Source organism: Cephus cinctus, unplaced genomic scaffold, assembly GCF_000341935.2.
Source record: "Cephus cinctus unplaced genomic scaffold, Ccin1 Ccin1_scaffold0230, whole genome shotgun sequence".
Classification (NCBI taxonomy): Eukaryota; Metazoa; Arthropoda; class Insecta; order Hymenoptera; family Cephidae; genus Cephus; species Cephus cinctus.
Window position 1 is genome coordinate 149,682 of NW_014332946.1, and position 27,847 is coordinate 177,528.

General features: G+C 38.8%; 3 protein-coding genes across 9 annotated transcripts; 2 read left to right on the forward strand and 1 right to left on the reverse strand.

Moving 5' to 3' along the window:
- Nucleotides 1-631: 631 nt before the first annotated feature.
- On the forward strand, nt 632-2,850 carry LOC107265620 (histone H3.3). Of its 2 annotated transcripts, none has more exons than XM_015735272.2 (3): nt 632-782; nt 1,347-1,476; nt 1,584-2,621. In XM_015735272.2, exons 2-3 carry the CDS (start codon nt 1,349-1,351, stop codon nt 1,864-1,866), a joined length of 411 nt encoding a protein of 136 aa, XP_015590758.1. In that variant the 5' UTR covers nt 632-782; nt 1,347-1,348; the 3' UTR covers nt 1,867-2,621. The 2 variants fall into 2 exon arrangements, with proteins under 2 accessions (XP_015590758.1, XP_015590759.1); XM_015735273.2 differs by lacking the exon at nt 632-782 and adding an exon at nt 970-1,143 and having other exon boundaries at nt 1,584-2,850.
- A 598-nt stretch (nt 2,851-3,448) lies between these two features.
- On the reverse strand, nt 3,449-22,393 carry LOC107265618. Of its 4 annotated transcripts, none has more exons than XM_025082849.1 (7): nt 15,263-15,883; nt 14,637-14,941; nt 14,485-14,557; nt 11,318-11,547; nt 7,292-7,580; nt 6,443-6,661; nt 3,449-6,341 (listed from the first exon to the last, which is right to left on the reverse strand). In XM_025082849.1, the coding sequence occupies exons 3-7, from the start codon at nt 14,545-14,547 to the stop codon at nt 4,143-4,145; spliced, it is 3,000 nt and encodes a 999-aa protein (XP_024938617.1). In that variant the 5' UTR covers nt 14,548-14,557; nt 14,637-14,941; nt 15,263-15,883; the 3' UTR covers nt 3,449-4,142. The 4 variants fall into 4 exon arrangements, with proteins under 4 accessions (XP_024938617.1, XP_015590739.1, XP_015590737.1 ...); XM_015735253.2 differs by having other exon boundaries at nt 15,016-15,883; XM_015735251.2 differs by lacking the exons at nt 14,637-14,941; nt 15,263-15,883 and adding an exon at nt 20,997-22,393.
- Nucleotides 22,394-23,975: 1,582 nt separating this feature from the next.
- Nucleotides 23,976-27,350, forward strand: LOC107265692 (E3 ubiquitin-protein ligase RING1). 3 transcript variants are annotated; one of them, XR_003059131.1, is made up of 4 exons: nt 23,976-24,268; nt 24,618-25,377; nt 25,458-25,885; nt 27,218-27,350. XR_003059131.1 is itself a non-coding variant. In XM_015735408.2 (3 exons), exons 1-3 carry the CDS (start codon nt 24,026-24,028, stop codon nt 25,673-25,675), a joined length of 1,221 nt encoding a protein of 406 aa, XP_015590894.1. In that variant the 5' UTR covers nt 23,976-24,025; the 3' UTR covers nt 25,676-26,264. The 3 variants fall into 3 exon arrangements, 1 of the variants encoding a protein (XP_015590894.1); XR_003059132.1 differs by lacking the exon at nt 27,218-27,350 and adding an exon at nt 26,319-27,198; XM_015735408.2 differs by lacking the exon at nt 27,218-27,350 and having other exon boundaries at nt 25,458-26,264.
- The last annotated feature ends 497 nt before the right edge of the window (nt 27,351-27,847 follow it).

The window sequence follows — 27,847 nt, forward strand, 5'->3', positions numbered from 1 at the left end:
TAATCGTGCTTTACAATTGTTTCACGTTTTGAGCGACAAGTAAATATACCTACTATTGGCATGAAAAGTATTGTAAATATTATAAAGAAATATAATAAATGACATTTGGAACCTTACGTATTATTTGTCTGTGTTGCTGTAACGTGGAATTCGTGGCATCTATTGTTGGGTTTTCTCCTTTATTGTTTCATAAGTTTGTTGGAATTTTTCGCTAGTTTTACGGACGTTTATTATGAAGCATTTAGAAGTATTGAATTTCCTATTGCTGATCCTATTTAAGGGCTACGTGGGTGCGTACGTGCTCGATCACACGATGTATTTCATATAAATGAATTTATCGGCGCATGCGCACGAGAGTTTGTTGCAGTTGAGCCACTGTACGAGTGTAAGGACGTTAACGTTATTGCAAATATTTATTTAAGACATCATGGCTGCTAATGTTATCTCGAAAAAAATATTAAGATACTGAGTCGACTGTCACGATTATTTATTTTTAACTTTGTACTGACTCACATAGTGATGGGCTAAGAAGTTAGTGTGTTTCCAGTAGATGGTAATTACATCCACCGCCAACAGCCAATCGAATGGCGTTTTATAAATGTGTCAACCAATCACAGCTCTCGTACGAACGCCATTTCCTCCCGCGTAGACTCGTATTTGCCATCTCGATCTAACAAGAAACCGCATTTCCGATGAAACGTTGACATCACGCATCAGTTGGAAATCGTCAGTCGCAGTATTTTGTGTGCACGCAAAGCATTTCCTTAAACAGAAGTGATTAGGTATGTATTTTTATCGAGTTTCATACAATAAATATGTGTATATTGTGCGCGAAATTACGGGAAACAGTTTGAGCATATTGAGAGATGGGTTATTGCAATAATTAAGAAACATTATTCAAGTCTTGTATGTGGCGTCTCTTTACGCGTTGAAAATAGCATGTACGCTGTCCGCCATTTTAGTTATTGTATTTGCTTTTGGAGGGAAATCGGTTCTTGTGCTCAATTTAGCGTCTTTACGCTGAAACTACACGTGCGAACGATTCGAGAATGATTATTAGGTGTAAAATATAGGTTCACGTTGCTATATACGAGTTGGGAAAAGCGAATTCCTTGGTATTCGTAATTCATCGCTAATAATTGGGTGCGTTGGGTCAAAATTTGTTTACTTTATGAATGTTTTCATTCAAGTAATATGTTACTCAATATAAGCGCTTTTAGTTACCACGATTAAATTCAAGATATTTTTACTACGAATAGAGTACTTTGTGCGGTTATTAGAATAATATAAGGATAAGAATAATCAATTATATCTTTTTTTTCATTTCTCGTATCTTTTGTTTATAGAAATGGCACGTACTAAGCAGACCGCACGTAAATCCACTGGAGGAAAAGCTCCTCGCAAACAGTTGGCCACCAAGGCAGCTCGTAAGAGTGCACCTTCAACCGGAGGAGTTAAGAAGCCTCATCGTTACAGGTACGAATAAAGCTTTTTCTTGTTTGGTGAAATATATTCTGCTATTAGTGAGATTGAATTAATTGCAATTGTCTAATTATATGAAATCTTTCTTTTTCGCATTGCAGGCCTGGTACTGTAGCTCTTCGTGAAATCAGAAGATATCAGAAATCTACAGAGTTGCTGATCAGGAAATTGCCGTTCCAACGTCTGGTTCGTGAAATTGCTCAAGATTTCAAGACCGATCTACGTTTCCAGAGTGCTGCTATTGGTGCCCTTCAGGAAGCTTCCGAAGCTTACTTGGTTGGCCTCTTCGAAGATACCAATCTCTGCGCTATTCATGCCAAGCGTGTAACTATTATGCCCAAGGATATCCAGTTGGCTCGACGAATTCGTGGTGAACGCGCCTAAAGTGGAATAATAAATGCGCGACATAACGAATCTTTTCATTCCATCTTGTTCTCGTATTTTCTTAAGCCATTTTGGACGATTAACAGCATTTCAGTTGTACCCATTAAGATTTACTATAGTTGTCACTGCCAAGCCTTTTAACCAAGCACATTCAGTAAGCACGAGACATTAATAGAAGATGAAACGTTATAGTAGTATCGCGATGCAAGAACCGTCATTATTATAATGCATGTTGGCTCTTTGTCGAGACCTCTGAGTGAACTCGAAGGATTAACATTTGAGATGTAATGACATGAGTACGGTATATTGCTCTTACATTGTGATATATCATCTCCATTGGCATCAAAGAATCGTTTTAGAACAATCTAACAAACGTCATCATGGTTATTGGTTCGAAAATGATTCTTTTGTACAAAGAGAGTATACTTAAATATTATATGTATCTGTAGAACTTAGATAATTAGTATAAGATGGAGTTTAATCGTATATCTTACCCTGTAGTATCATCGATCACGAAGGTTGGCGTTATTTTCTTATGTTAGCAGCTACTAGATTTTATTTCCATACTTTCACACGTTGCGAGTGTATCTTTCAGACCTTGATATCTAAGCTAGCCACAAAATAATAAACTTCGATTCGACAAATCGCACCGTTATATTATAGCACAAACGTAAATCTCGATGTAGTTTTGTTTGTTTTTACTTAGTAATTGACTTTACTTTTAAGAAATATTACGGATTTCATCTCAATCAGAACGTGTTTTCGAGATGATTTCTTTAGCATTTTCACTTTGCTTCGTGTTCTTATTAAGTACGGAAAATTATTTTATGTTTATAAACATTTATTAGCTGAAACATATTTAATTAACGATTCATCGATTTATAAAATGCATACATTTATTTGGCAACTCTCCTTGTTTGAATTGTAATGTATTTAGAGTAACTTTCAATACATAAATATTAATATTAAAAGGAAGAAATGAAATATTTTTATTTTATTTTCCAAAGAACTTCAATATTAGATCCTTTAGAATGTTTACATGCAATATCCAGTGTATAACATGTTACTTTGCTAAGTGACTAAAGAGAGAATCCCATTACTGTATATTGACATAATTTATTATAACTCGGGTTTAATTAATGTTGAACATGAATATTTATGATATATCTACTGGTATGATTTTCAGAAATGTTAGAAGTTGCAAAGTTGTCGGAGCGCAGGCTTGTTGCGCAGTATCTCGAGAGTGGGGAGAGCACTTAAGAAGGTGCTCGACTCGGAGCTCCTCATTATTCCACAAGCCGGTCTCTTGGAAGCTCCCATCTTATTCATTCCTATCCAATCTTTTCTTTTTACCTTTCTTTGCTTCAATATTCCTGTTTTATAGTTTCCTACTTTCATACTTCTTTACTTTCTCATTTCTTTCTCTCATTCTTTATTGCTTAATTTTTTCTTTCCTCCTTTTCTTCTTCTCTTACTTCCTGACTTCCTAAATTCTTTCCTTCTATCTACCTTCTCTGTTCACTATATTCCCCTTCACTCTCTAGTGTTGTCAGGTTAAGCATATACGTAGTAACCACTAACCATTATACGTAGTAATATTTTATTCGTATCAATTGATTACAATTTATTTACATCTCCCATCGAATTAATTAAACGCAATAAATTAAAATCAAAGACGTCATTCGGTTACAAAAATGCTCCGTTTCTCTGGAGAATTCGTTACGCATAACTGTAATACATTAGAGTTACCGAAACGACTGTTTCTTCTCAAGAATACAGAATACACTATTTTCCAAAAGTTTATGAATTCTATACAAAGTCATACAAAGCTTGAATAGGCCTGCTTTCGTTTGAACAATCAAGAGGAAAAACAACAACAAAATTAACAAACGAATAAACCACTCCAGTCGTTAACATTTAAAACTTGTCCGTCACCAGAATACTTGATCCCAGTAGATCTTTACTCTCATACCATATACTGCTTAGTAAAACAACCGAAATATACAAATACGAATTATTGATTAATTATCAATCGAACGTTCCTGGTCAATAATTAATTAATAATAGCAATACGTGATCTATACACTTGCGCGAATTCACTTAATAATAAAAACTACTTAAATATATTCATAGATATAATACTCAAGTTATTGCACAAGGTTTGTCATTGAATTGTGTTAATCGCAAGGTACGAAATTGTTTAAATATTACGTTAGGACATTTAATACAGATTGACTGACTTCTTGTATCAATCAAATATATAATTCAGACGAATCTTAATAGAGTCCGGATATGACGTCAGTGACTTTACCACCAATTTTCCCACCGTATCCAGAATTCCTGACATTGTTCTCTCTGGGAATATTATTTCCAGAATATTTTCCAGCATTGAACCTGCTTTTGCTCCAGCCAAAAGCATCGGAAGGACGTCCGCAAGGTAGAAAGATACCAGATTCTGTTGATCTTGTAGAAAATTTATTAGCAGATTTCTCATAGCGAAACGGTTCGTGTCTAGAGCCATTTCTATTAATGAATACAGTGGGATCCACTTTTTTATTGCCATCAATGTCTTCGTGATTCCAACGATGATGTCTCTCTTCCCCATAAAGTTCGTCGCTCTTTATCTGTCCGTAAAGTTTATTATTATTTAATTCCCTCGATGACCTTTCTCGTCCGGTTCTCTTCCTGTCTTTGGCGAAGCGTCGATTTAATTCCCAGTGCTGTTTCTCTTCGGTTATGACAATATCGACCATGGAGTCCAAACCCTCGTCAATTCGGTCTAATGATTTCGTCAACAAACTAGGTGATTTCGACGAATCCGATTTGAGTCTTCTACCCACCAGAGGTTCCAGATCGAAGTCCGTTACGTAAAAAAGACCGCTGTCACTGCCTCCACGAGATGAACCATGATCTTTTTTTGTAACTGCGTGGGAAACGTGATGCAGTGATTCAGATCTGCGAATCCTGGACCTGGAGCCTTCGCTCCAGGATTGTTGAGGCTGATCAATCTTACTGATATTGTCCGTACTGCCGTGTCTTGCAAAACTGTGAAGACTGGCGTTGTCAAAGGACGTGAGACTTTCGAACTTCCGTATGCGACCTTCGACTCTACTTCCGGTACGTCTTAAAGATGGACTCGACGCTTCCGAGTCCAGGAAGTCATGACTTGCGGCCCTACGTAATAATTTACGTTTCTCAACTTCGCTTCTGTATTTTGTGTTGTGTCTTTGAACTTCACCGGATGGACCATAATCTTTGCTGTATCTCGATTCCATTTGTCTGGATATTATCTGATCGAATTTACTTTTGGACGACACTTCGTAGTTTCTTATAGTCTTTTTGTCACGTCGCACGTTCGCCATGTCGTGAATATTGTCGAAGCTTTTAGTAAATTTATTGTCCTTCAGGCGATTTTCAATGTTTTTGTTGGGTCTTTCGTTGATTAACGCAGTTTTACGGATTTCAGTCTCCTGATCCTTGCCGGAAGTGTACTTTAATCTTGACGCACTCAACAAAGAGTCACTTCCGTCTCCCAATGTTTCCTCCTCGACCTCCTCGTCGTGAGAATTGTAAATTTCCTCCTCTTCAACGTCCACGAAACTGGAATCTCTTGCGGCTAAAATGGCAGAGAGACAAGGTGGAGTTCTTCTTGGTGGCTGCGGATGTAAAATAGCCGGTACAATGGCATCCTCCACTTCCGGTCCTTTAACAAGGATCTTTACACTCCCTTCGGACGACGAGCATTCCTTGTCGGTAGCCCCGAAATAGGTTATAGGATTTTCTGTACAATTTTGGCCAGCACTGGAACCGGTGACCTTCGAATCTTCATCCTTGAACCTAGAGGAACTTTTTGAATCTATCTCGTCGTAGAGGAAAGTCTTCGCCTGGGAATTCAATGATAATTTAGAACCGGATGTGAACAGTGGAGAACATTTGTTCTCGCCAGAATTAACAGTATCTGCAGAATTTCTAGCAAGAGCATTTTGATCCTCAAATTCTTCCTCAGCATCCTTCACGATGATCCTCAGTTCTTCAATGACGTCATCTATAGTGGTCTCTTGATCATTATCCACTATAGACACCTTGACATGACCCTGACCATGTTTTAGATCCTCAGGACTACTGGAACGCTCAGAAGAACTAATGCCTTCGTCTTCAGCATTGGACGACACCTTTTGTGTCTTCTGTGAATTCTTCATCTTCTCCATATCCTCCAAATTATAATTTCGTACATTCTCGAGCTGCTGCTTCTGCAACTGGCTCTGTAATGCCGAAATCTTCTTGCTCAGTGCACGACAAGTTTCCTCGGCCCGGGCGGCCCGTTTTTGTAGGGCCTCGACATCCACGCAATTGTGCGTCCATCTTTGGACTTCCTTGTGCAATAAATCCGTCAATGTGTCCTCTTCACCTCCATCAATTTCCGTGAGCCACTCTTGCAATGCTTTTGGCTCAAGGCCAGCTTCGCACGCCTCTGCCTATTGGATATTTAAATAAAAATCAATCAATCATATATTGACACACTCATAAGTATAAAAACCAAGAATGACACTTCAATACAAACTAAAATATTATTTACCTGAATATAAAGCCTAGCCTGGGCTCTTGGGGCAGACTTGAGAAAAGCATTCAAAAATGAGATCCCAGCGACTCTCAGAGCAATGGCAGCTCTTGGTGCCAAAAGTGCACCAGCTAAAAATCTGAACCTACCACCTTCCCCGTATCTAAGTCTGAGGGTAGAAACAGCTTCGGACACGGCAGCATGGCCACCAGAAGTTTGACAGACCTTCGTCAGGAGCTAAAACAAATATTTTTAATTGAACCTACATGCTACGTGCTAAAATATTTAGACGGACGCCTTGAACAAGCGTTGTCCTTCACTTTGAAAAATTTTCACACGTATCTCGAGAGTTCTCTAGAGGCATAAATAAAAAAGTAGTCAGAGAAGAAACGCATTTGCATATAGTTACAAGTTCGTTGACACTTTAATCTATGAGAGCATCCAGCATTACAGCTGGTCTCAGACATTGAGATACAAGCTAAACGACAAAAATGACTCCACGTGGACGAGCAGACGGTAAATGTATTTATAATAAACGCAAGACCAAGTGACTAAAATTCATATAGCCAGAACGACAGCGACAAGGACAAGGAAGGAAACTGGTTTCTCGCTGACGAGTCTTCAGGAGTAACGGGGTCCAAGGTAGAAGAATTCTGTGTCCCAGCAACAAAACATGAGTGGAGTCTCTGGAGATCTATGAAGATCTTTTTCGGCAGGATCCAAGGTAAAAAATTACCAGGTTTCATTAAGCGGTCCATCAGCTCTATGACTTTGAACCGGATAGCAAAAAAGTAGAATTGATGAGTTGAATCATAAAAAAAAAGTCATCATCAAAAGCAAAATATTCAGAGTGAATAAATTCAGCACCTGCAGGGCAAGAACACGTGATCTGTTTAAACTGCTGGTGAGGCAGACAGCCAGTGCCAAGAGACCAGGTTGCGCCTGGACCAAAAGTCTCGCAGCATCCGTACAACGTTCTCCACAAGCGGCAAGACATTCCACGCAACCAAGTTCATCCAGAGCAGCTCTTCGGGTTCCAATTCTGGGACCGTGCTGACCCGACGGTGGTGAACTTTGTGCCAATTGAACACCCCTCAAGGTCTCCAGTAGCAGAGTGATGCCATCTGCTGGTGGCGAAGCGAACTCTTGTACAAAACTAAAAAAAAAAAGAATTAAACAAATTAAAAATTTTTTTCACACCAAATACAAAATCATTTATCTTTTTTAACATGATACTTAATAATTAGTATTATATATATACAAACGCACGTGTTACATTAACAACGATCTTGCACGAGTGTTGGGTCACTATACCCATAAATCCTAATTAAGCCGTGTCAGAAACGGAACTGTAGACTATGAAGTCTCCTCCTGAATAACCTATCCAGGTACATAACCTATAAGTCTGTCCCGGAAAGACAAAGATACCAGTTATGAATTTATGATGCTCATTTACCGCACAGACTGGCACCATATGATCATGAAAATACCATAACGTTTTCTTTGCACTTTGTCAAGCTTATACCAAGTAACGGAGTAACGGTATCAAAGTACAATAATCTTATTGAGTGAAACCGGCTCGTAGTCTATTAACAATGATAGAAACGGTATTTAAAAAATAACGTAGCTGTCGTAGGAATTTCCATTGTTACTCGTGTCGCTGATACATTTACTTCGTTTCTCTTATTTATCGTTCGCGAAAACCAAAATGCAATCTGCACCCATTTGCAGCGACGTTGCAATGCGTTCAGAGTTCAGTGTACATTGTCTCCCCTCTAATAAAATATACGGCGTACAGAAACAGGCACGAAGCAATTTAAGTATAAGTTTTCGTACGTCTGAATAAACGTCGCCGTTTATGGCACGTGGGATACGGGATTGCGCAACGTGCCCGTTACACGAAAATACCGGTCAGACAAAGAATCTATAAATCAACGACTGTCACAGAAGCAGCGGAGGCCACGGCGTGTCTTTTTCGACTGGACAAGAAACGCAGGGATTTTTCTCCGGTACTGCCAATTACACGTCGCATTCGCTTGACATATATTTTCACGTGAACCGGACAATGGCTTCATTAGTTCGGCCATATTGAGCGGCCACGCTGTGTGATTTACAATTTTTTAGACATCCAAAAAACCATAGACTGTACGTATAGTTACGAATAAGATACGTCATTGACAGTTTTTTTTTAAATTACGTCCATTAAAAATATTCCTAATCACAAAATCATCGGCCATAACAATCAACGGGTACGCACGGTCGTTTAGGAGTGATTAAAAATAGATTCGCGTATTAATTTAAAAATTGAAAGTTTCCGCCATACGAATTTAACATAAATTCAAATTAACAACTCGAGTCGGTACGAAAGTTCAAAATAAAAACTTATATCCTCGTTGACAAATCTTTTTAACGATACCTTTTATCCTCACGCACTTTTATTTCAATGACGAAACAATCATGACGATCATTAATATTATCATCTCTAGAGATCGTTTTACTTCAGATCACAAACACGATCGCAAGGTACAAGCCTCTAGGGTAATATACGATCCAAGCTGATCAATGACTTGGCTATTATGTGACTAGATCTTGACGAGTCAATATCTGAACATACCTGATGACGCAATATATACAACGAATATCCATAATACAAAAAAAGACCTACAGGATACACATAAAAATCATTTTAATGATAAAAGCTTGATAGCTCAGCATCGTTGATTCATCGTTAATAAAAAGAATCGTCGAAGAAATGTATGCACGATTAAAATGACTTCACGCCTCCTGACTCATATTTCGAGATGCATGAGAATTCCTCTACGTCTTCAGGACAATAGGTGCATTATGTTACGACTTGTATTATGCATACTACCACGATGCATTATGTTGTTTACATGAGAATACGTATCTGGACATTTACGCGATGAATACCAAAGGCACGGTCTTTGTCCTGAGATTGGACACGCCTTAAAAACTAAGTTACCTATGGTTATACGCAAAGAAATCGTAAAGTAAGGGCTGACGATACTATCGTACGTGAATAAGGTATACACGAGGAATTTGCAGCGTAGAAAATGCAAGAGTGCACAGGTAGAATCTTATGAAAGGAATGCAGATGGGCATTTAACGAATTCCATAAACCATTAAAGTCTGAATTATTACGATCGGCCATCTTGTGTACGAGCGCGCAAGCGTCGAATGAATTTACGGATACTTTACACAGGAAGAATTCGAGATACGTAAAGTCATTAATACTTGTGATAACGGAGTACAGGAAGGCGACAATGTCGCAGTTACGCAGACCGGAAGTAGGAGCTATCTTGAGTTCAGTGGCCGGTGGTTCAGTGTATAAAAAAATCAAGATGGCGTACGTATACTGTCACCTCGTACTTATTGACTGTAATTATAATTATTAGACAATTTTGTTATATGATCCAAATTGATATTTTGTAGACACGTAATTGAGTTTATGTCGTTACACCTTAATTGGTCCAATCAGTTCTCATTGACGAGGTTATCGCACTATTGTTTATGCGCATGCGCGAACGAAGATCGTCGGAAGTGACGTAAACAGATGAATTAACAGAAACAATGTACATATCAATTGAATAGCAATGTATTGATACATCAAGCGAGTAATGTCGAGCACAAAGTGCGTGTTTTCACGTGAGCGAAAAGTTCAATGTTGATTGCCGTAAGGCTTAGAATTCCTATGTAATAATATTGATTAATATATGAAATTATTTTTTTTCACCCAAACGCAACACGCAACGCGAAACGATCGCGTGTGTCATAAATAGCCGAGAATTGCCGTAAACGAATGAAGTTACGTTTAAATTTAAAAGCGTTTCAAGGTGTTAAAAAATATCATTAATTATCGATACGTCACACTTCCAGATTTTATAACGCTGTTTAAATTTATTAGCTGTATCAAATACCCCATTTATAATCTTTACAGATAACTGATTATTCATTTATCTAGGACGACCAAGCACGCTGACCATATGCTGCGCAATGATAAAAAATTACTGGATTCCATTGACCTGCGGATGCTTGAGAAAAAAATATTTCCCAGTCAAATTAACACGTCGACGATTAACCTAATACTAATACTCTTATTGTAATTGAATGAAGAACATACGGTCGAGACTTTTACGAGTACTTAAATCATGATTTCTCTTACGTCATAATAAGCTTTGTGAAATGTATTATTAAAATGTTCCTCGATGATGTACAGTCGACCTAAAAATTACGGATGTTAAAGATTTTATCGTTGGTGTATCATTTAAGCCATGGACCTTGGAATTCCAACTGGTTTAGGGAGCAGCTTAGAAACTTCGTAAAGTCAGATCCAGGTGAGGTTAGAACTTAGGAAGAGGAACGTCCCAAGGCTGATTGGAGTTTTGGTATTTTAATGACGCCTCGTATAACGTATGTGAAACTTCTTGAAGTTAACTGTAAATTCTTACAGAGATGGACTTTCGGTCGTGGACTATGCAGCAGGTATAGTGCACATGAAGTTAAATGTATATACATATATATCTATATACACAGTTCCTGTAAATAATTTAATCATTAAATATTGAATAAAAATAGCGATCATCGTGTTCTCGAATTATTAACGTACCATTTTCCGTATTTAATTTATTTTTTTATCTATCTTTTAATTTATTTTTTCTCGTACCTGGTCTGCACGGAAATCTTGTACCGTTACGGCTTTACGAATCTGTGGATTCTATTGAGGAATATCCTGGCACTGATTGTGCAAGTAATTGACAATGATTAATAGAGCAGAACGGAATATCTATTCCACAAATTAAATTCGCTTTACAGTAACGAAATCTTCGAAAATATATCAAAATTAATTCTACAATTTGTTTACGTTGACGTTACCTTGGAAACGCTAGTCTCAGGTCCGCCCTGAGCTTGTTCAGAAGCTCGCTAACGGATGTGAACTGTCTTAAGGTCATTTCACCACTTCCGGAAGCGTAACCGGAACTTGAACTTGTGGTAGAGGGTAAAGTCCCTTGGGAATCTTGCGTGGCACCTTGAGGACGTCTGCCCCATCTTCTTAGGGCGACCGCGTAGTCTTCTGCATTGTAGGTTGGAGGTCTGAGACGTTCCTGTGAAGAAGGAAAAAATTAGTAAAGAAAACAATTATCAATTAGATCTAAATTAGACAAAAAGCATAAAATTCATATATAAACAGAGAATGACGATGGGTGAGAATTTATTATACGAAATTCTCGTCGCTCGATCGTTACTTGAGAAACAGCCTATTTCTTCGGTAGCTGAAAGAGCCAGAACGTGCTTCGCGAGGAAAGGCGATAATCACTATAATTCAATCGATTTATGATCGGAAGAACCTTGGCGCGAATCCTATGAATATTTCATAGTTCGGTTAACCATAATCTGTATTATCTGCTGGGTAGTTAGATATTTTCTATCGGCCTGTGCGCAGAGGGCGTCTCTTCTTAATGGCTACGATTAACGCCGAATTACCAATGAAAATGTAAGAGCGACAATTTTACAGTGGCGTAGAAACCAGTTGGATCATGGGATCTGGATGATTTCCATATAGGTTGACGCTGTATGGAAATCAAACCTGCCGATGATAATAATTACAGTGATATCAGCCTTTCTTGGGGTATGTATAAAATCCGCCTTGCAATGGCGTCAATCTTTATTCGACTTGGACTAAGAATTGCTGGCGGGAATTTTGAAAGATGAAAATACCGTTCGACAATAATAATTTAAAGACGGATTTTATTGACTCATTTTCTAATGGGTTACTTAATAATCGGAAGTACTAAAACTGTGGTATCTTAACGGTTTAAAATAACTTCTAGAAATAATAACGATTCTCTGTATCTAATTATCATTCAAATTCTCTATCAGTCACGGAGATACGCATTGGAAGAAAATTCAGCTCAAAATAAATTTTTCATCGTCGCGTTAACGTATATCATCCATTGTGAAAACGTTCGACCAATAAATTCTGAGGATTACGTAGGTCATGGATTAGCAGCAAAAACTTGTACCGGTTCAAGGACGTTTAGAGAAACGTCATTATGAATCAATAATAATCATCAGATAGTATTAAATGATTTAAAAAAATTTTTTTACTCCAATATTTATCGTCCCAAATATTTTTGTAAATTTGTGCATACTAAAATTTCTCGCTGTTAACGTTGCATTGGCTACAGCGAATCAGTGTCAGTGATCGGTTGCGCAAGAGCAAAAATATTCGAAATTTGGCGAACCTAACAAATCAAGATTCTCGTCACGATTTCACCGATTGATTTTGACAATTCAACGTAAATGCAACAGTGCGGAATTCAAACGACGCCAGGAAACTTGGTACCAGCTGTGACGTAACCGGGTTGTAGATCTTGATGGAGTCATTGGGACGCTTATAAAATCATTGGAATTGTTACGCCATGTGATTTTTGACTCTTACGCTGGAATCATCGAAACAGGTTTAATGATGTACATATGTGCCATTACGGTAAAGGAAATGGTAAGGGTGACAACTGCGACGTAGGTCATCGACACGGCCAGGATGGGTTCCGTTGTAGCAGCCATCACAGTGGACCTACAAGGTTTTGAACACGAAACTGGAACAGTGTTAGGAGAAGCTTAGGGCTAGTTCACATGGGTATGAAATTCAATTAAATTTTTATAAATAAAAATCCACGGATAAATGTCACTACCTGAGGTGGGCGCGAACCCCGAACCTTCTGGTTGAAATCCTCAACGTTGACCACTGATCTATCGAATACAGTCGCTAGTGACAAGGAAATCATGATACTCGAGGAAAAATTATGAAATTAATTGCCTATAACGTAAATGGGGTTTGCTAGCTGGATGTACGATCTAAATTCACTTACAGCGTACTGCTATCATTTTTGAGCCTACATGAGAAAGATAAGAAATTTGGTTTCGTCAAGGAAATAACTAAATACCGTTTTTAAGAAAATAATATTTTCATATATCGATGAAAGCGAAATGAAGGTTAATGGGGATTCCATAAATTATATTCAATTGATTTTTATTCTTAATCGAATACGGTTAGTTTATGGAATAATGACGCGGAGGTTCTTCGAATCAAGATCATATAACGGTGTTTGGCTTTGAACAGTCCTGTAGATACATAGACGTAGGAAAAGCAGTGGTTGGTGTATCGTATCGGTGAGTTTCTAATTTGCGGTCGAGATGGTCGCGTTTTTTATTTCTTTTTATTTTCACTCTATCTGTTTCTACATAGTAAAGAAAACGAATTAAAAAATATTGTAATGTCGCAGTAGGTGCGATCGGGTTCGGATAAAGTGTCCACGTTTGAGGTTTGAGAAAAATCACAACTGGATCTTCATGAGATCGAAGTCTCAGGTTCAGACGGTGGTTGTAAACCAGTCTTAAGGATGGTACGAAAAGTTATTCCGCATTGATTAACGTATATCATTGATTGTATTTCAATATTACAAATATCATATTTTCTATTCCGAGTTCTGCAAAAGCACAAGCTTAAAAGCTCGTACGGTATTTTCATTTAGCTGCACGCGACCAATTGTCCCAATCTTGACAATTGCATTGGAAACTAGCACTGTCCCCCAAGGCGATTAAGTTCTCACGGGGCCGACGATACGAAATAAAAGACCTTATGGCAATCTCTAAGCAAGCTGTGAGCCAACCTCGAGCGTGTTGACTCAAACTTGAGAGATATGCTAATCGGAAACTTCCTGCGGCAACCAGAGTCCCGGAACGGATTCATATGTTCACTGTTCGTCGTTCAGCATGTTCAGTATAGTATTTTAAAGAGGTATCAAAGCATGCGTCAAAATAAAACGAACAGGCACGAGCTAGGAATGGATTTATCGAAGTAACGTTCTCTTGTATTTATGTATTCTGTAAATAAATTGAGAAATGGTGGACTCTGTGAAATTCGTTGATACGAATGAATGAAAAGAGAACAAAATTAACACTGTTTCTCGATACCCTCCATGCAAGATAATAACTTTCCAATAAACAATTAAAAAAAATGAATTTCAACGATTTCTAACCTTTTCCGGTTGCGGTCCCCATGGTTTTACCACAAGCAGTTCCTCCTCTGCGTTAGGAGCCATTTCCGATTCGCTAAAACAAAAATAATATTCGTCATTAACATAAAAACAAGTCATAGAATGAGTCATGTTGTAAAAAAATTCAAATTTACCGCGCTTCTCCTTCACACGTGACTTATTCTATTTTGCATATGTCTACCCGCAACTACAGTTCTATAAAGTCATCAATACGACAAGAGTCACGTAGTAACTAATGGCAGCCGATCGCATAACAAAAGAACAATGCACCAGGAATCCTCCTTGTAGAAACAAAACGGTATCCTCTATCATCCGCGTTGTTCTCTAAGATACAGACTCGGCAACAGCCAGACCTATCGTTCTTTGCCATTCCAGAACAATGGCCGACGTTCTCACAGATATGTCCAGGCAGTCTGGTTCCTTCATAATTCTCAACAATCTACGTGAAATTTAAAAAAAAAAGCCTAAAGTCAGCACAAATGCAGCGTCGCATACAAAAATGACAGACATAACCTCTTTGCCACGCGTCCACATTTTGGTATTCCAATTATCAATAGCATCCTCTATTCATCGATACCTCGAGCATGCTTAACATCCAGGAAGGAAAAAATCCGAAACAATCCAAAGTCACGACGGAAAATCTTGATTGTTCCTGGATGGACAAGTAGATACAAAGATGGATAGACGCAGTAACCTGGCTATCCAACGCCGACGTCCTGGACATAACGTGGCATAGTGGGTAGCCTCCAGTACTATATACCTCTGAGGACAGAAGAGGCATTGACCCGCACGGTTAGTCACGCACACACTCCCATTTTTATGTACACACGCACAAGGTAGCCGTCCACAAGGAGCGATCTGGCCGTGAATAGGTAATGCGTAAAGAGGCGCCGTGGCGGCAGCCGCCGTTGGTCTCCCTTCCTTAGACACGTATATACATAAAAGCCATAAAATATGTTATTTAGGCGTCGTCTTACGAAAACAGACTTTCACGTGAATCCTGGATCACGTGATTCGCTACTGTACTTCGTCCATAGACAATCGGGACACATCAAGATCCGTCAAAAACTTCAAAACTCTCGCGAAGGAATATGAGTGACGTTAGACGATCCAGTTTACCGAGAGAATCTTACCGGCGCAGACGACCATAAACGTAAGCAATAGAATTGCCTCGGTTTCTAGAGTGGAGGAATGGCTGCGTCTATGAGCAGAAGAGAATAAATATTTAAGACTCGACTAGGCTGCCGAATGTTGTTCACTCTTATTGGGCTTTGGCTTGCTTCAGTGAGCAACGATACGGATATTTGCATATACTGTGGTTACTAGCACGGATAGTATCCTGGATTCTTACAACGACTATGGAGAAGCCAATCTGTCAAGGATAACCTCTCAGCCTGATTTCATGGATGAAGACTGGCGATGATACTGGATATTCTATTGGGTCAGTATCTATTATATTAAACTTGTATATGGTTACACGCTATCTAGATACTATCTAATAGACAGATAGTATTTCTTAGGTTAAACACGGACCGTATGTACTCCCTCGCGAGATGCGTGCGCAATCATGCGTAATTACTAGCAATTACATATATACATGCAGTAAGTTAATCTTGCACGTACACATAAGTGTATCGTGTTCCTAATAAAAGGGGCGGAACTTGAATTAGAGATGAGATACGAACCTATAAGATGATCTCTTAAGATGAAAAGAGGTTAGGGTGCGATATTATCAGCCGCTACGTTCGAATCGCGTGTTTTTTAATTAAATTATTAATTTATTATTGATATTTATTCTAACATAGCAATTTTTTTTTTCTTCCTCTCCAATCACAATAATTTTCCATCTTATTGTTTATTGTATATCCAATTATCTCAATTACCGCGACTTAGCTATTCTCACGTGTGTTTTCTCGTGTGAAATTATATATGTAATAATAATAATCCGTGCTCAGGGATATTCTCATTAGACTCTTTAAAAATATCAACCAGCAGCATTATAAACGCTTGATCGTTATGTACCGTTAAGCAGGATGCCTAGGATTCTTTACCGGCAACGTTATTTGCACAGTTGGACTTTTAGCAATTACAAAGCATCCCCTTTTAGCAATTTACTTGATAACATTTATACGCATGCAATTCCGGGATCCGTCGCGTCTTCTGTATCCGGCATTGCGTTACGTCGTCGTGATAATATTTAATATCTAGAATCAATTTATTATTTACTGCTTAGAGTCGATCATACCCGATATCAAAATCACTAGGTTCCGAGGCGGTTATCCATTGTGCGATCGTGTGCCGTTATGAATTTCTGTGTATATAAAACGCGTCGAAGTTGAAGTCGCATCTTCGGCCTAAGCGCATATAACTGTATATCTCGTAAAGACGCATGCGCACCGCACTCGAAATTTCCAACAATAACAAAGGGGAGAGAATTAAAGAAAAAAAAACAAATTAAATTATCAAGACCAATCGTAACGATTTCTAGACGTTTCTATTAGTTCGAATAGTATCATCGAGAGAAATCTAATTTACGGCGGGTTTACAACGACCAACAGAACCCAACGCTAATAACGTTTCCTCGATCCATTACGTCGTGACGTTTTCCGTTCTTATGTTTACTTTTTTTTTTTCTTAAGCCGCCATGAATTTCAGGGATTCCCCGTACTCTCGGGTTATAATTTAAAAATTGCAACGGTTAGTCAACGGAAATAAGACGCTTTGCTTTTGAGTCGATCAAATGACTTATTGTCGCACGTGAGAAGACGCCTTGAGGGCTGGGATAGGTTGGTTATACGACGCGTAACGGACACGGAATGCAGGAATGGCGATGCTCAGTCAGGTAACTGAGAATTCGCTTTTGATCGAGAATTCGAACGGCGTCGTGATATGGCTGATTTACATACGAAGTGCATTATTACATGTGTTTACACCTACGTAAGGTCTTTGCTGGTGCATTAGCCGCCATTGGTGGTCCTTTGCGAATTTATCGCGTGCATCTACTATATGTTTCTATATATATATATGTGTATATATATATATATCGAGAGAATGTAAGCACGATCCTCAATGCAACGGCGATCGAACGCATTAAGGACGGTCGTTCGTTAACCCCTTGTCACGACTGTGAATAAATCATTTGTCAACGGCAGTCATAAAATAGTTGCAAAAATATTCTTTATCGATTAGTCTAACAGCAATTCATTATAAATAACGTCGTTAATAAATATTTCAAATACATTTTAGATCGATGTGAACCGTTACTATTCTTTTTTTTTTTTCATGTTACCATTTCATCACCGATTCAAGTTTCTAACTGTCAGTTAATTGGGAAGAGCTATTGTCATCGTTACAAATAAGTCACTGACGACAGCAAAGCGAACGACAGTCGTCACGGATTGGCGGCGATCCGAAAAATCTCAATATTCCTGGAATAAGTGTCAAGGAAAAAAAGAAAGCGAAGATAAGTTAGAAAGAGAGGAAGAGAGAGTCTATAGTAAAAAAAAAAGTTGTCGAGGAATAGAGGAAAATTGTAATACGGTAAAAATTGTGGAAATTTCAGGACACGCAAGACAAAATAGAGTCGGAGAAACGTTTTCCTTAACGCCCCGATAAATATCGTGCGACGAAACAAGAGTTTTATTGTACACGACAATTTAAAAAGAAAAAATTTATAATTTGAAGCGTACAATTAACACACATAATTTACCTAGTCGAGCTACCAGTCGATGCGTATACATATAATTAAGGACTTGTACAATTCGAAATCGACCGTATTTGACGGCCATTACGGACGTGTTTACAATTATTAAAAATCACTTTCATGCGTTAACTTTCCTCATCCGGTGAAATGACCGTGATTTTCTATGCGGACGCTTCAAATTAATGATATTAGAATAAATGTAAATCGTCGCGTATCACCCCCTACCACCCCCCCTCCCTCCTGACACTACTAAAGGGACGTCGTTACGCTCTGAAAGATTCGATCAACAATTTCTAATCAAATGATCTTTTTATAGCATTCGTTTCTTTCTTTGCATTTCTTCGATCTCGTCTAATACCTTTTTTAAACTTTTTCTCACGTTCAAATTTACCGCCTCCATCTACCATCTATCGGCGATCCTGTAAAACACTATTGTCATTGTCATTTTCAATATTGCGGACAGCTTCGCACGTGACTCATCTAACTGCACTGATTAGCTACCTAAACTTCCGCTTACGGTAATGTTAATTAAACAGCTGACCGTGCGATCTATAAAATTCATTATCCCGGAGCAATCGAGCGTCAAACTGTTTACAATAATCGATACTTTGCTACTTGTGGCGTTTGGTGTGTTGAAAAAAAATATTTTTTAGGTTATGTACTACCTCCTTCCTTGGTCCTTTACTTGGGGCTGGAATGTGACTGACATTTTTTGTTGACATTGCAAACATTGTTTGCATGTATGCAACAATGCACTACAGTGCATTGTGTGTAATTATAAATAATTTTTTTTCTTAAACTAAGAATTCGATTTTTCAATTTTGGTTTGATAAGGTTATAATGAATAATTTAAGAGAAATTTATACTTCTTACAGGATTTTATTCGATGCTATTGACAATATATAACGACGTTACGGCTGTTATCTTTTTTTGCCCGTAACTGGCTGATTCGATACGATTATTCATCGCGGACAGGTAAATTTCTGTTTTCAATTATCACTTCTAACCTTCCTGTATTTTGTTTTATGTTTCATGGGAGTCTCACCAGTTTCCATGTATGAACAATGGCGCAGAGCTATACCGACGGAATGCAATTACGCGTGCATACGGGGGGCAATCATAGCGCGAGAAACGGCAACTAGCGATTCTTGCATTAAACTGACATTTCTATAATTGAAGTAATTGTCGAAAGTAACGGAGTGAAGCTCGTGTTGTATAGAGAGGAGAATGATTATAATTCTTAGCGCGAGAATCATTCATGAATTCTTATACCCTAAGGGGGCAAGGGACATGCATATTTATACACGTCAATATACGTAGTACTATAGCTTTGAGAAATTTTTCCTTTGGCAGATTCCGCTATTCTAGTTCTTTTTTAATTTTTTATTTTTACAAACAAGTTCCCACAATGCAAAATAAATCGTTAGTTTAGTACTTCGAATCACAAGTCACTGTGTGTAATTTAAAAGAATCGTTAGTACCACGAAGAAAAGTATGAATAACTGCATGGTCATATTTTGAAATTATTTTTTTTTATTTATTAAAATTAACGATTAACTAATACCTGGATCTCTCCGTAGTAAAAATCCTGTCGTCTTCAAACCGGTCCATCCATGTCTTGTTTCACTAAAAACTACTGGAAACCCCGCGAAAATTCAAATTCGAAATAGTATCGAGTGCTTTTTTTTTATTTTTTTATCAGTCTATATTCCTTGGGGAAAATTTTTCGAAAAATCTCGGGAGCTCCACACGAGCGCACCGCTCCTCGAGATAGCGCGAGCTTCACTGACAAGGTAGGACCGAAGTGGCCACCTGCTCGTAGTGGTTACCGCAGTTTACCCGGGATGCGTCATGCGTGGTGGTGGGAAAGAAAAGGGTAACAACCATGGCGCATGGATTAGCTTAAGGTTTTCGGCCATAGTGGATTATGAAAAAAATAACGTGATACCTTTATCAGATAAGCTGGATGTATACATTTTATTAAGCATTGTTAAAAAAGATAAAAAATTATTTTTCAAATTAACACACGTAGATTTTAATCTACGGTAACTTTCAGTTACATAAAAATTTCATATCACGATATAACAACTGTATTAGATGCATAAGCTGACAGGAAGTGTGTATAGCTCGGCGCTACACATATTTTAGAACTTGAGAAGACCCTTCTCTTTGAGGTTGACGAACCAGAAAGTACTGCCGACTGTTACACTACCTAATTACAACCGATAATGATTAGTGAAACCACTTTGCGCTTTCGTAACATTCAAAATAGGTTATATAATATCATCGTAATCAGCGCTCATGACCGTAGAAACAATATACGTGCGCATATAACTCGTGTCATTACAAGCGATATCGAAATGAGGTCCATGTTTTTTTCTTTATTAGAAAATCGAGAAAGTATTGTTGAGAGGTAGAAACGGTATTTATAGAACGGATTAGACATGTGGGATATTACCCTTTGCAGACGACTGTCCGCTCTCAGACACCAAAATATAGAAGCCCGTATTAAGAAATCGCTATTAAATCCACTAACGGAGGCGCTTTTACTTAAAACTCACTAGAGAATAATTTAAAAGCGCGCTATTAGCACTGAAAGCGAGTTCTGAATACAGGCTGTGGAAAATGGGGAAATGTCTGGGGAAATATTGCTTCCGTTAAAGCTTGCTGCTCTTCGTATCTACCTTACCCATGCGCTTCCTCACAAGGATAAAAAAAAGTAATATATCGGCAGTCGGTAATGTAGGAATACTATGACCTACTGAATTTTTTTAAAAACAATCTGCCTTACCTTTCGAAGGTAAGACTTTCTTGTAGATAAGTACAATCTCTGCATCCACTGCATCTTGAAGACAGCTCGGTATCGCGATCAGTTTCTTCATAATGAGTCTGTTTATTAGCACGATGATCCACCACGATATTCCAAGTGCGATTGATAAGGTAGAACAGAAAGAGCGGTCGCCCCCGTCGACACGGCAAAGATCGTGAATTTCCCATTCTCTCTCTGTTACATTAGTTCAGCCTTTTTTAAATGGACGTGGCCGTAGGTGCTCTATGCGTGAAATTAACGGTTCCCGCATCTATTGTTGCGAGGAGATTTCACCGCTTGCGTCGAAACGCTAAATTTTGTACATGCCGTTCCACAAGGACCATCGAAGCGTCTCCTTATGGCCTCGGTTGGTAGATCGTGAGATTCTGGATCACGATTTCCGCGTAACACGAACAAGGCGTTATGGGGGTCAGGCACATTTCAGCGTACCGAACTGTCCCGATTTTTTTGTATGCCTGGCCCTCACGAGTATCCCCGAACGCCCACTGGATATATTATTACAGTAATCACGCGACCTCTTGTGTTTTCTCTGGCCGCGATCGAGAGCCGCGATCGTTCCGCAATTTACTCCGCGCGAGAAACCCAGGAAAGTCTCGTTCGCTGGACTGTAATTTCAGCCGCTGACAACAAGACTCGGACGTAACTCTAAGGATACTGAACCAGCGGAATGCATTTTTCCCATGGTACTTTTTATAACGACGCACCATAAAATTAGATAACGACTGTCACACACACTCTCACCATAACCAACAGTTCTCACGAACATTTACATTCTATAACAACATGACTACGTGTCTGTCTATCTTCGCAGCAGGCCGAATATCACTCTCCAATAAAAATTAATTATTTAATCCAGACATTAAACGAAATACCATTACGAAAAATTTGTTATTTTGTTCATCACCCAATTTTTTTAATATACCACAAAACACCGAAAAATTTTTTTATAACTATTTTTTTTTCAGGTCATGTCTTCAAATACAAAAATTCACTTCAGCACCGATCACCGAAATCACATTTGCATTTTCATCGAGTAACGCAGAATGACTCTAGGATCGATCGAAATATTTTTTTCAACTTCTTCGCTGGATTATAACTGCCACGAGGTAAATTCTTCTAGAAGACGAGAGAGTCTTTCATTAACAATGTAGATCACGATAGTCAAGTGAACACTGATGCGTAAAGTCGATGCGTAACAACCGCAGAATGAAAAGCACAGCGGCGATGCCGGGTTTCGAACGCTGACTGGCTGCCGCCGGTGCACGTGTCCGCGTTGCCAAGACTTCTCCTACGCCAACCACCAGGAGACTCTGGGTCAAGCCACGACCTACGGCAACCTGGAGCAACGCGGTCAGCCGATCGGTTCGCTCTAAGAAGTCGTCGTCCTCTTTGGAAAGACTGGAGTGGAAAGAAAAATCTCCTGGGAAACAAAACAGACAACGACGATCTTCTACCCAGCTCCGTCAGGATGACTGTAACGGTGGTGATAAGCGAACCGCGAAGTAGAGGCGTATGCGAGAAGACGATTACGCAAGAAGTAGATGGCAATATCGAGTTAATGAGAAAGTCGGGATTACCTGATCATTTTGGATAACTGTCTTCTGTAAGCGAAAAGCTGAGAGATCGGTGGGTACAAAATACCTGTGAATTAATAATCTAGCAGATCTAGAGATTTTTTTATTACTAAGGAGGAATATTTATTTTAGTCATATCGAGGCGATTGTGATAAAAAACATTATTTATAAGATTTGAGAAACCGGAGTGACAGGATTTTTTTAACTGTATTACCTTACGTTAATTTTTGGATATATTTAGAACGTATCGATTATGCATAATCGGTCTGCGAGTTAAATTGCTAAAGTGACAGATTGGTTAAATGTGTTTCATCCTAAGAAGTCCCGTAGGATTATTTATTAATTGCCAATTCTCTTTGGCCAAATGTCATCGACGGTTTACATCGATTGCTGCGGCTTTAACACGCTTTGCTATAGGCTTGGCACTTTTTATACAATTATTCAGTATATATAAACTTGTCGAAGTGGGTGCGAGTGGGGTTATTTGTCGGAATTGTTTTTTTTCCATACGTTTTTATTGCTCACTCGCGGCCATATACTACCTCATAGATTCTCTCACGAACGGGAATGCGACGGTGTACAGTTAAGGTCGCTAATTGGCGTTGGCTGGGATCCTGATGTTGTCGGTCCAGTTCTGCGATACTAGAATACCAGCATGCATCTGTAAGGCTATGAAGAACGAGATGATCTAGTATGCTGGTCGCCTACTTCAGGATACGCCCTTCTCCGATTTTATTTACCGTTATATTATTTACAACTGCATTGACATTATACATCTTCAGGAATCCACTGTATAATAGAAATGACCGATTAACCCGTTGTAAGAGAATCAATTCTTTACTTGAATACCGCATCGACGCATAATGTCTGCATTCTACACGTGGACTTGCGTGTTGTTATTGTTTCGCGACGGTTCGATTATCATCGTGAAAACCTGTTCCGCAATGTCTACAAAGTCGTTGCAGTATGAAAGCATGAGTTTCAACGGTTTTCTGAGATGATACGCGAAGGCATTGAAGTCACTGATAATATTTGAGTTTGCGAACCATTGTTGTTAAAATCTTATCGGTCGGTAATACCATTGACGTACCTATATTACCGACGTACTACATTGGTCAATGTTATTTAGGAAAATATTGATTCGCTGTTATAGTCATTAATTAATATATGATTTTTATGCAACTGAGTCTAGAGAACTAACGATATTTCATCGCCATAATTGTAGCTTAACATGGAGATTTCATGATATATTATTTAATTTATTTTTAATAACCATTTTGTTCATTTTGCTTTTTTTCAGATTGTTCGGCAATCGACGCAATTTTTACTTTATGGTTTGTGACGGTAGATGGCGGTGTGCGCAGTCAGAGTTGCGCGCGGGACTGTCGTGTTCAGCTGACGGCTTGTGTAGCCAAGATGGCATCCGCGGAACAAGTCGGTCTTAATAAAACCTGGGAATTATCTCTTTACGAGTTACATCGGACACCCCAGGATGCAATCACCGACAATACGGAGATTGCAGTTAGTCCGCGAAGTTTACACAGTGAGCTTATGTGCCCTATATGCTTGGATATGCTTAAGAAGACTATGACCACGAAGGAGTGCCTCCACCGCTTCTGCTCCGATTGTATCATTACTGCACTTCGGAGCGGTAATAAGGTAATTATTGTATTTTAATTATTGTGCATTCCTAACTGTATGGTTACTTGCCCCTTCGGTATCGGCGGGTATTGAGTATTGTTTTGTTTTTCTTGATGGCAGATCTTAACACTTGTTTACAAGTCTGTATCATGGCTGGTTCTACAGCGCATGTGGATACGTGCTACAAACCTATTTAATGAGTTGATGTGTACTTTTCATGTTTTGAATATTAATGACTTTATAATTAGTAGAAAATTTCACTTTGATGGATATGTGTACGTTTGAATGTAGAGAAAATAAATTTACTTAATGAGTTATTGATCTTATTTTCTGTTTTTCATTGTGGTTTCTATTGTTTTCTATTTAGGAATGCCCTACATGCAGAAAGAAGCTGGTGTCAAAACGTTCACTGAGGCCAGATCCTAATTTCGATCTACTGATATCTAAGATATATCCGAGTCGTGATGAGTATGAAGCACATCAGGAACGTGTACTTGCGAAATTGAATAAGTCTCACTCACAAGCTGCACTAGTAAATTCGATAACGGAGGGCATTAAACTGCAAAGTCAAAATCGACCACAGAGATCCAGAAAGAATGCAAACGAATCTGAGAATGCAAGTAATGCAACTTCATATAATAATACACCAAATCCAAGTGCACCTACAACACCAAATCCAGCAGCGAATGCAGCTAATCAGAGTGATTCCTCCCAAAGTGCAACAGGACCATTAAATAACAGTGGTGGGGCTAGTAATAATAACAATTCCAATTCCCAAAATTCCAACAGCGTTTCTCAACCTGCTAGTAGTCCAGCAGTGTCAGGAACAACATCAAGAAATTCAACGACACCTTCACCGAATCCTGCAAATCAGATACCTAAGCCACCTAAACGACAAAAGAGCCTACAAAATTCTGAGAATGATTCTTCAAGCGCAGAAGCTGAAACAGGTGGTGGCGACTCGATGGTAGACACAGAAGGTGAAGGACCTAGCGAGCCATTAATGCTAAACGAAATCGAGCTGGTATTTAAACCACATCCAACGGAAATGGCTGGTGACAATTCCCTAATAAAAGCTCTCAAAGAAAACAGTATTCGTTACATAAAAACCACTGCAAATGCAACAGGTAAGAATAGTAACATCAGACAAAATGAATCCTTTATCGATTAAATAATTAATACAAATCATTCCTATTTCTGCCTACAGTGGATCATCTTAGCAAGTACCTAGCAATGAGACTGACCTTAGATCTGGACACAGAGCTATCGGAGTCTGACAGATTACTAAATTTCTGCATCTACATTGCACCCTCTCCGGGTCAACTAGTAGTCTTGAGTGGATCTCAGACACTGCGTCAAGTAAATGACAAATTTTGGCGCGTCAATCGACCTCTGGAAATGTACTACTCTTGGAAGAAAACCTAGGGAAGGCCTAGAAAGTCTCAATCGGATGGGAGCTAGTCGCTGCACGCAACCAGACTCCAAGACGATCGTGCTCAACCGCGCAAATCAATGGGGCAATGGAAATCGTTCCAAGTCGTCGTCGAGAACAGAGAGTCAAACTTTCGGATAACAAGAAGAGAGATGGACTCACGGAGGAGAATCGTCTCCGTGGACTACTTAAGAGTGTTTATGGTTCGTGGTGCAATTATATGTGTCGCTCGTTAGACTTTAACCTACGGACATTGTCGCGGACCTTCAAGACTTGCAAAGTCTTCGTGTAAGTCGGCCATGTAAATACAAAATATAACTGTGAAAGGTTAACCGCGACGCTGAAGCCTCATAGAGAGTCTTCGGATAGGTTCGTGACTCCCCGCTATTTTATATTCACGTGTATAGAGAAACGTAGCACCTTACGACCCTTTGACCTCGCGTAAGTGTCCTCTCTATGTCCAATTGATACGGAACGATGATGTTCAAAAACATACAACGGTATACAACAACAAATTACGTTGTCCGCGACAACGCCGTTGTATAGTTTTCGATGAGAATAAATTGGTGTACATAAAGTATATACCGAAGAGTTCCATGATATCAATGAATCAATACCTAATTTATTTTTCAACAGAGATTGACTGCCTCAAGGATTTTCCACGAATCTCTCTTTTAACCGTCGACTGATAACGAGAATGGAGATATAAAATAAAAAGACAAGAATCGTTTTTACCGCTTCGCTGAACGAATCGATCCAGGAACTGAGCTCCTCATTCAGCCTCCTCGTATTTCAATAATACAGGAGAGTGCACTTGACTGGGCAGACGTGGGAATTGGAAATCCGATTCTGCGTTTCGTTAAAAATACATGGAAAGCGTCTTTGCTCCACGACAAACTTAGACAGAATAATCAATATGTCCCACTATACTTCAGTTAGCGTACTCCCGCTGCGTATACCAATTTGTCTGTTTTTTTTATTTCTTGTCTTCTTTCGATTATTACATTTTCACCAGAGACCAGTTGAAAGATGGAATACGTGTATTGTATATCTATATATTACCAAACTATAGATATGCATACATTGAAATTCAAAATCGTTACGAATGAAATACGTGTATTGCATATCTGTATATTAGTAAACTACAGGCGCACTTTCAATGTATTTCAACACCCGTTCAACGTCCAGGGAAATGTGGGCAATGACGGAACCCAATGCAAATATTCCTTTGACTCGCAGTCTACGTCTGTCGAGTTCTGATAAACCGACTACTATAAATATACCGTCTGTTTACTACGGTACCGCAATACGCTTTGCGCGTGCCAATTCAACTCTCGTATTTCATTCAGTCATGGGAATTCCGTACGTGGGCATAGAAATTCACGAATAATGAAAAGAATACCAGTATCTTCTAAGATGCGATAATGGCTAATGAAATTCCTCTCTTCGAAAGGGGTAGAATTATAATCATATCTTTCTATATTACTTGTTTACTTGGGCTATTTCAATTAATTTTTCCTTATTACATTTTATAGATCCATCGGATATCGAGTACAGTGATAGACTCCAGCAAATTTGCATATGGTCGTTAGGATTTGGTTACTTGATTGGTGAAACAACAGTCCTTTGTGGGAATTTCTGCGAAGAGAGGGGATAAAGCGGAAGTGGCGTACATCATGCAGTTCCGGTCGTACATCAGTTTGGACGTCTGTAAACGGTGTCTGGAACGATTTTGAATTTACCCCTATGAAATTTTACTACTACCTCTCTCGTATCCCCTTCTACGAGCATTTATCTCTGGATTGTCTAAACTTCCACGTGAATCATTCCTTCTGGATCTAATTAATTAAAGCTACCTGGCAAATTGTTGCATTCTAGTTGCACCTGATTACGGGTTGAACGTCGTGTGTTTTAATTGTGCATGGTTCTTAATTAACGCTTTGAAGTTAATTGTGCGAAATTAATTCGGTCTCGCAACTGAACGCATCCTCGAGCAGGACCACGATATTAATTGCCCACGTAAGATCACACGCAGGCTTGGAAGCGTAAAGTGAAGTCTTAAGAAGATTTCCTAGAAATTCTATAAAAATGGAAATTACTTATTACACTTTTTAGATTCAATCTGAATACGGAAATTCATTATGGCGCTTGATGAAATTTCGTGG

Coding starts and splice junctions, on each gene's coding strand:
- LOC107265620 (XM_015735272.2), top strand. CDS start 1,349: ATGGCACGTACTAAGCAGACCGCACGTAAATCCACTGGAGGAAAAGCT. Junction 1,477..1,583: donor AAGAAGCCTCATCGTTACAG/GTACGAATAAAG, acceptor TTCGCATTGCAG/GCCTGGTACTGTAGCTCTTC.
- LOC107265618 (XM_015735251.2), bottom strand. CDS start 21,202: ATGGGAAATTCACGATCTTTGCCGTGTCGACGGGGGCGACCGCTCTTT. Junction 7,581..11,317: donor CTGAGACTAGCGTTTCCAAG/GTAACGTCAACG, acceptor TTTTTTTTTTAG/TTTTGTACAAGAGTTCGCTT. Junction 6,342..6,442: donor AGGCTAGGCTTTATATTCAG/GTAAATAATATT, acceptor AATATCCAATAG/GCAGAGGCGTGCGAAGCTGG.
- LOC107265692 (XM_015735408.2), top strand. CDS start 24,026: ATGGCATCCGCGGAACAAGTCGGTCTTAATAAAACCTGGGAATTATCT. Junction 24,269..24,617: donor CACTTCGGAGCGGTAATAAG/GTAATTATTGTA, acceptor TTTTCTATTTAG/GAATGCCCTACATGCAGAAA. Junction 25,378..25,457: donor AACCACTGCAAATGCAACAG/GTAAGAATAGTA, acceptor TTCTGCCTACAG/TGGATCATCTTAGCAAGTAC.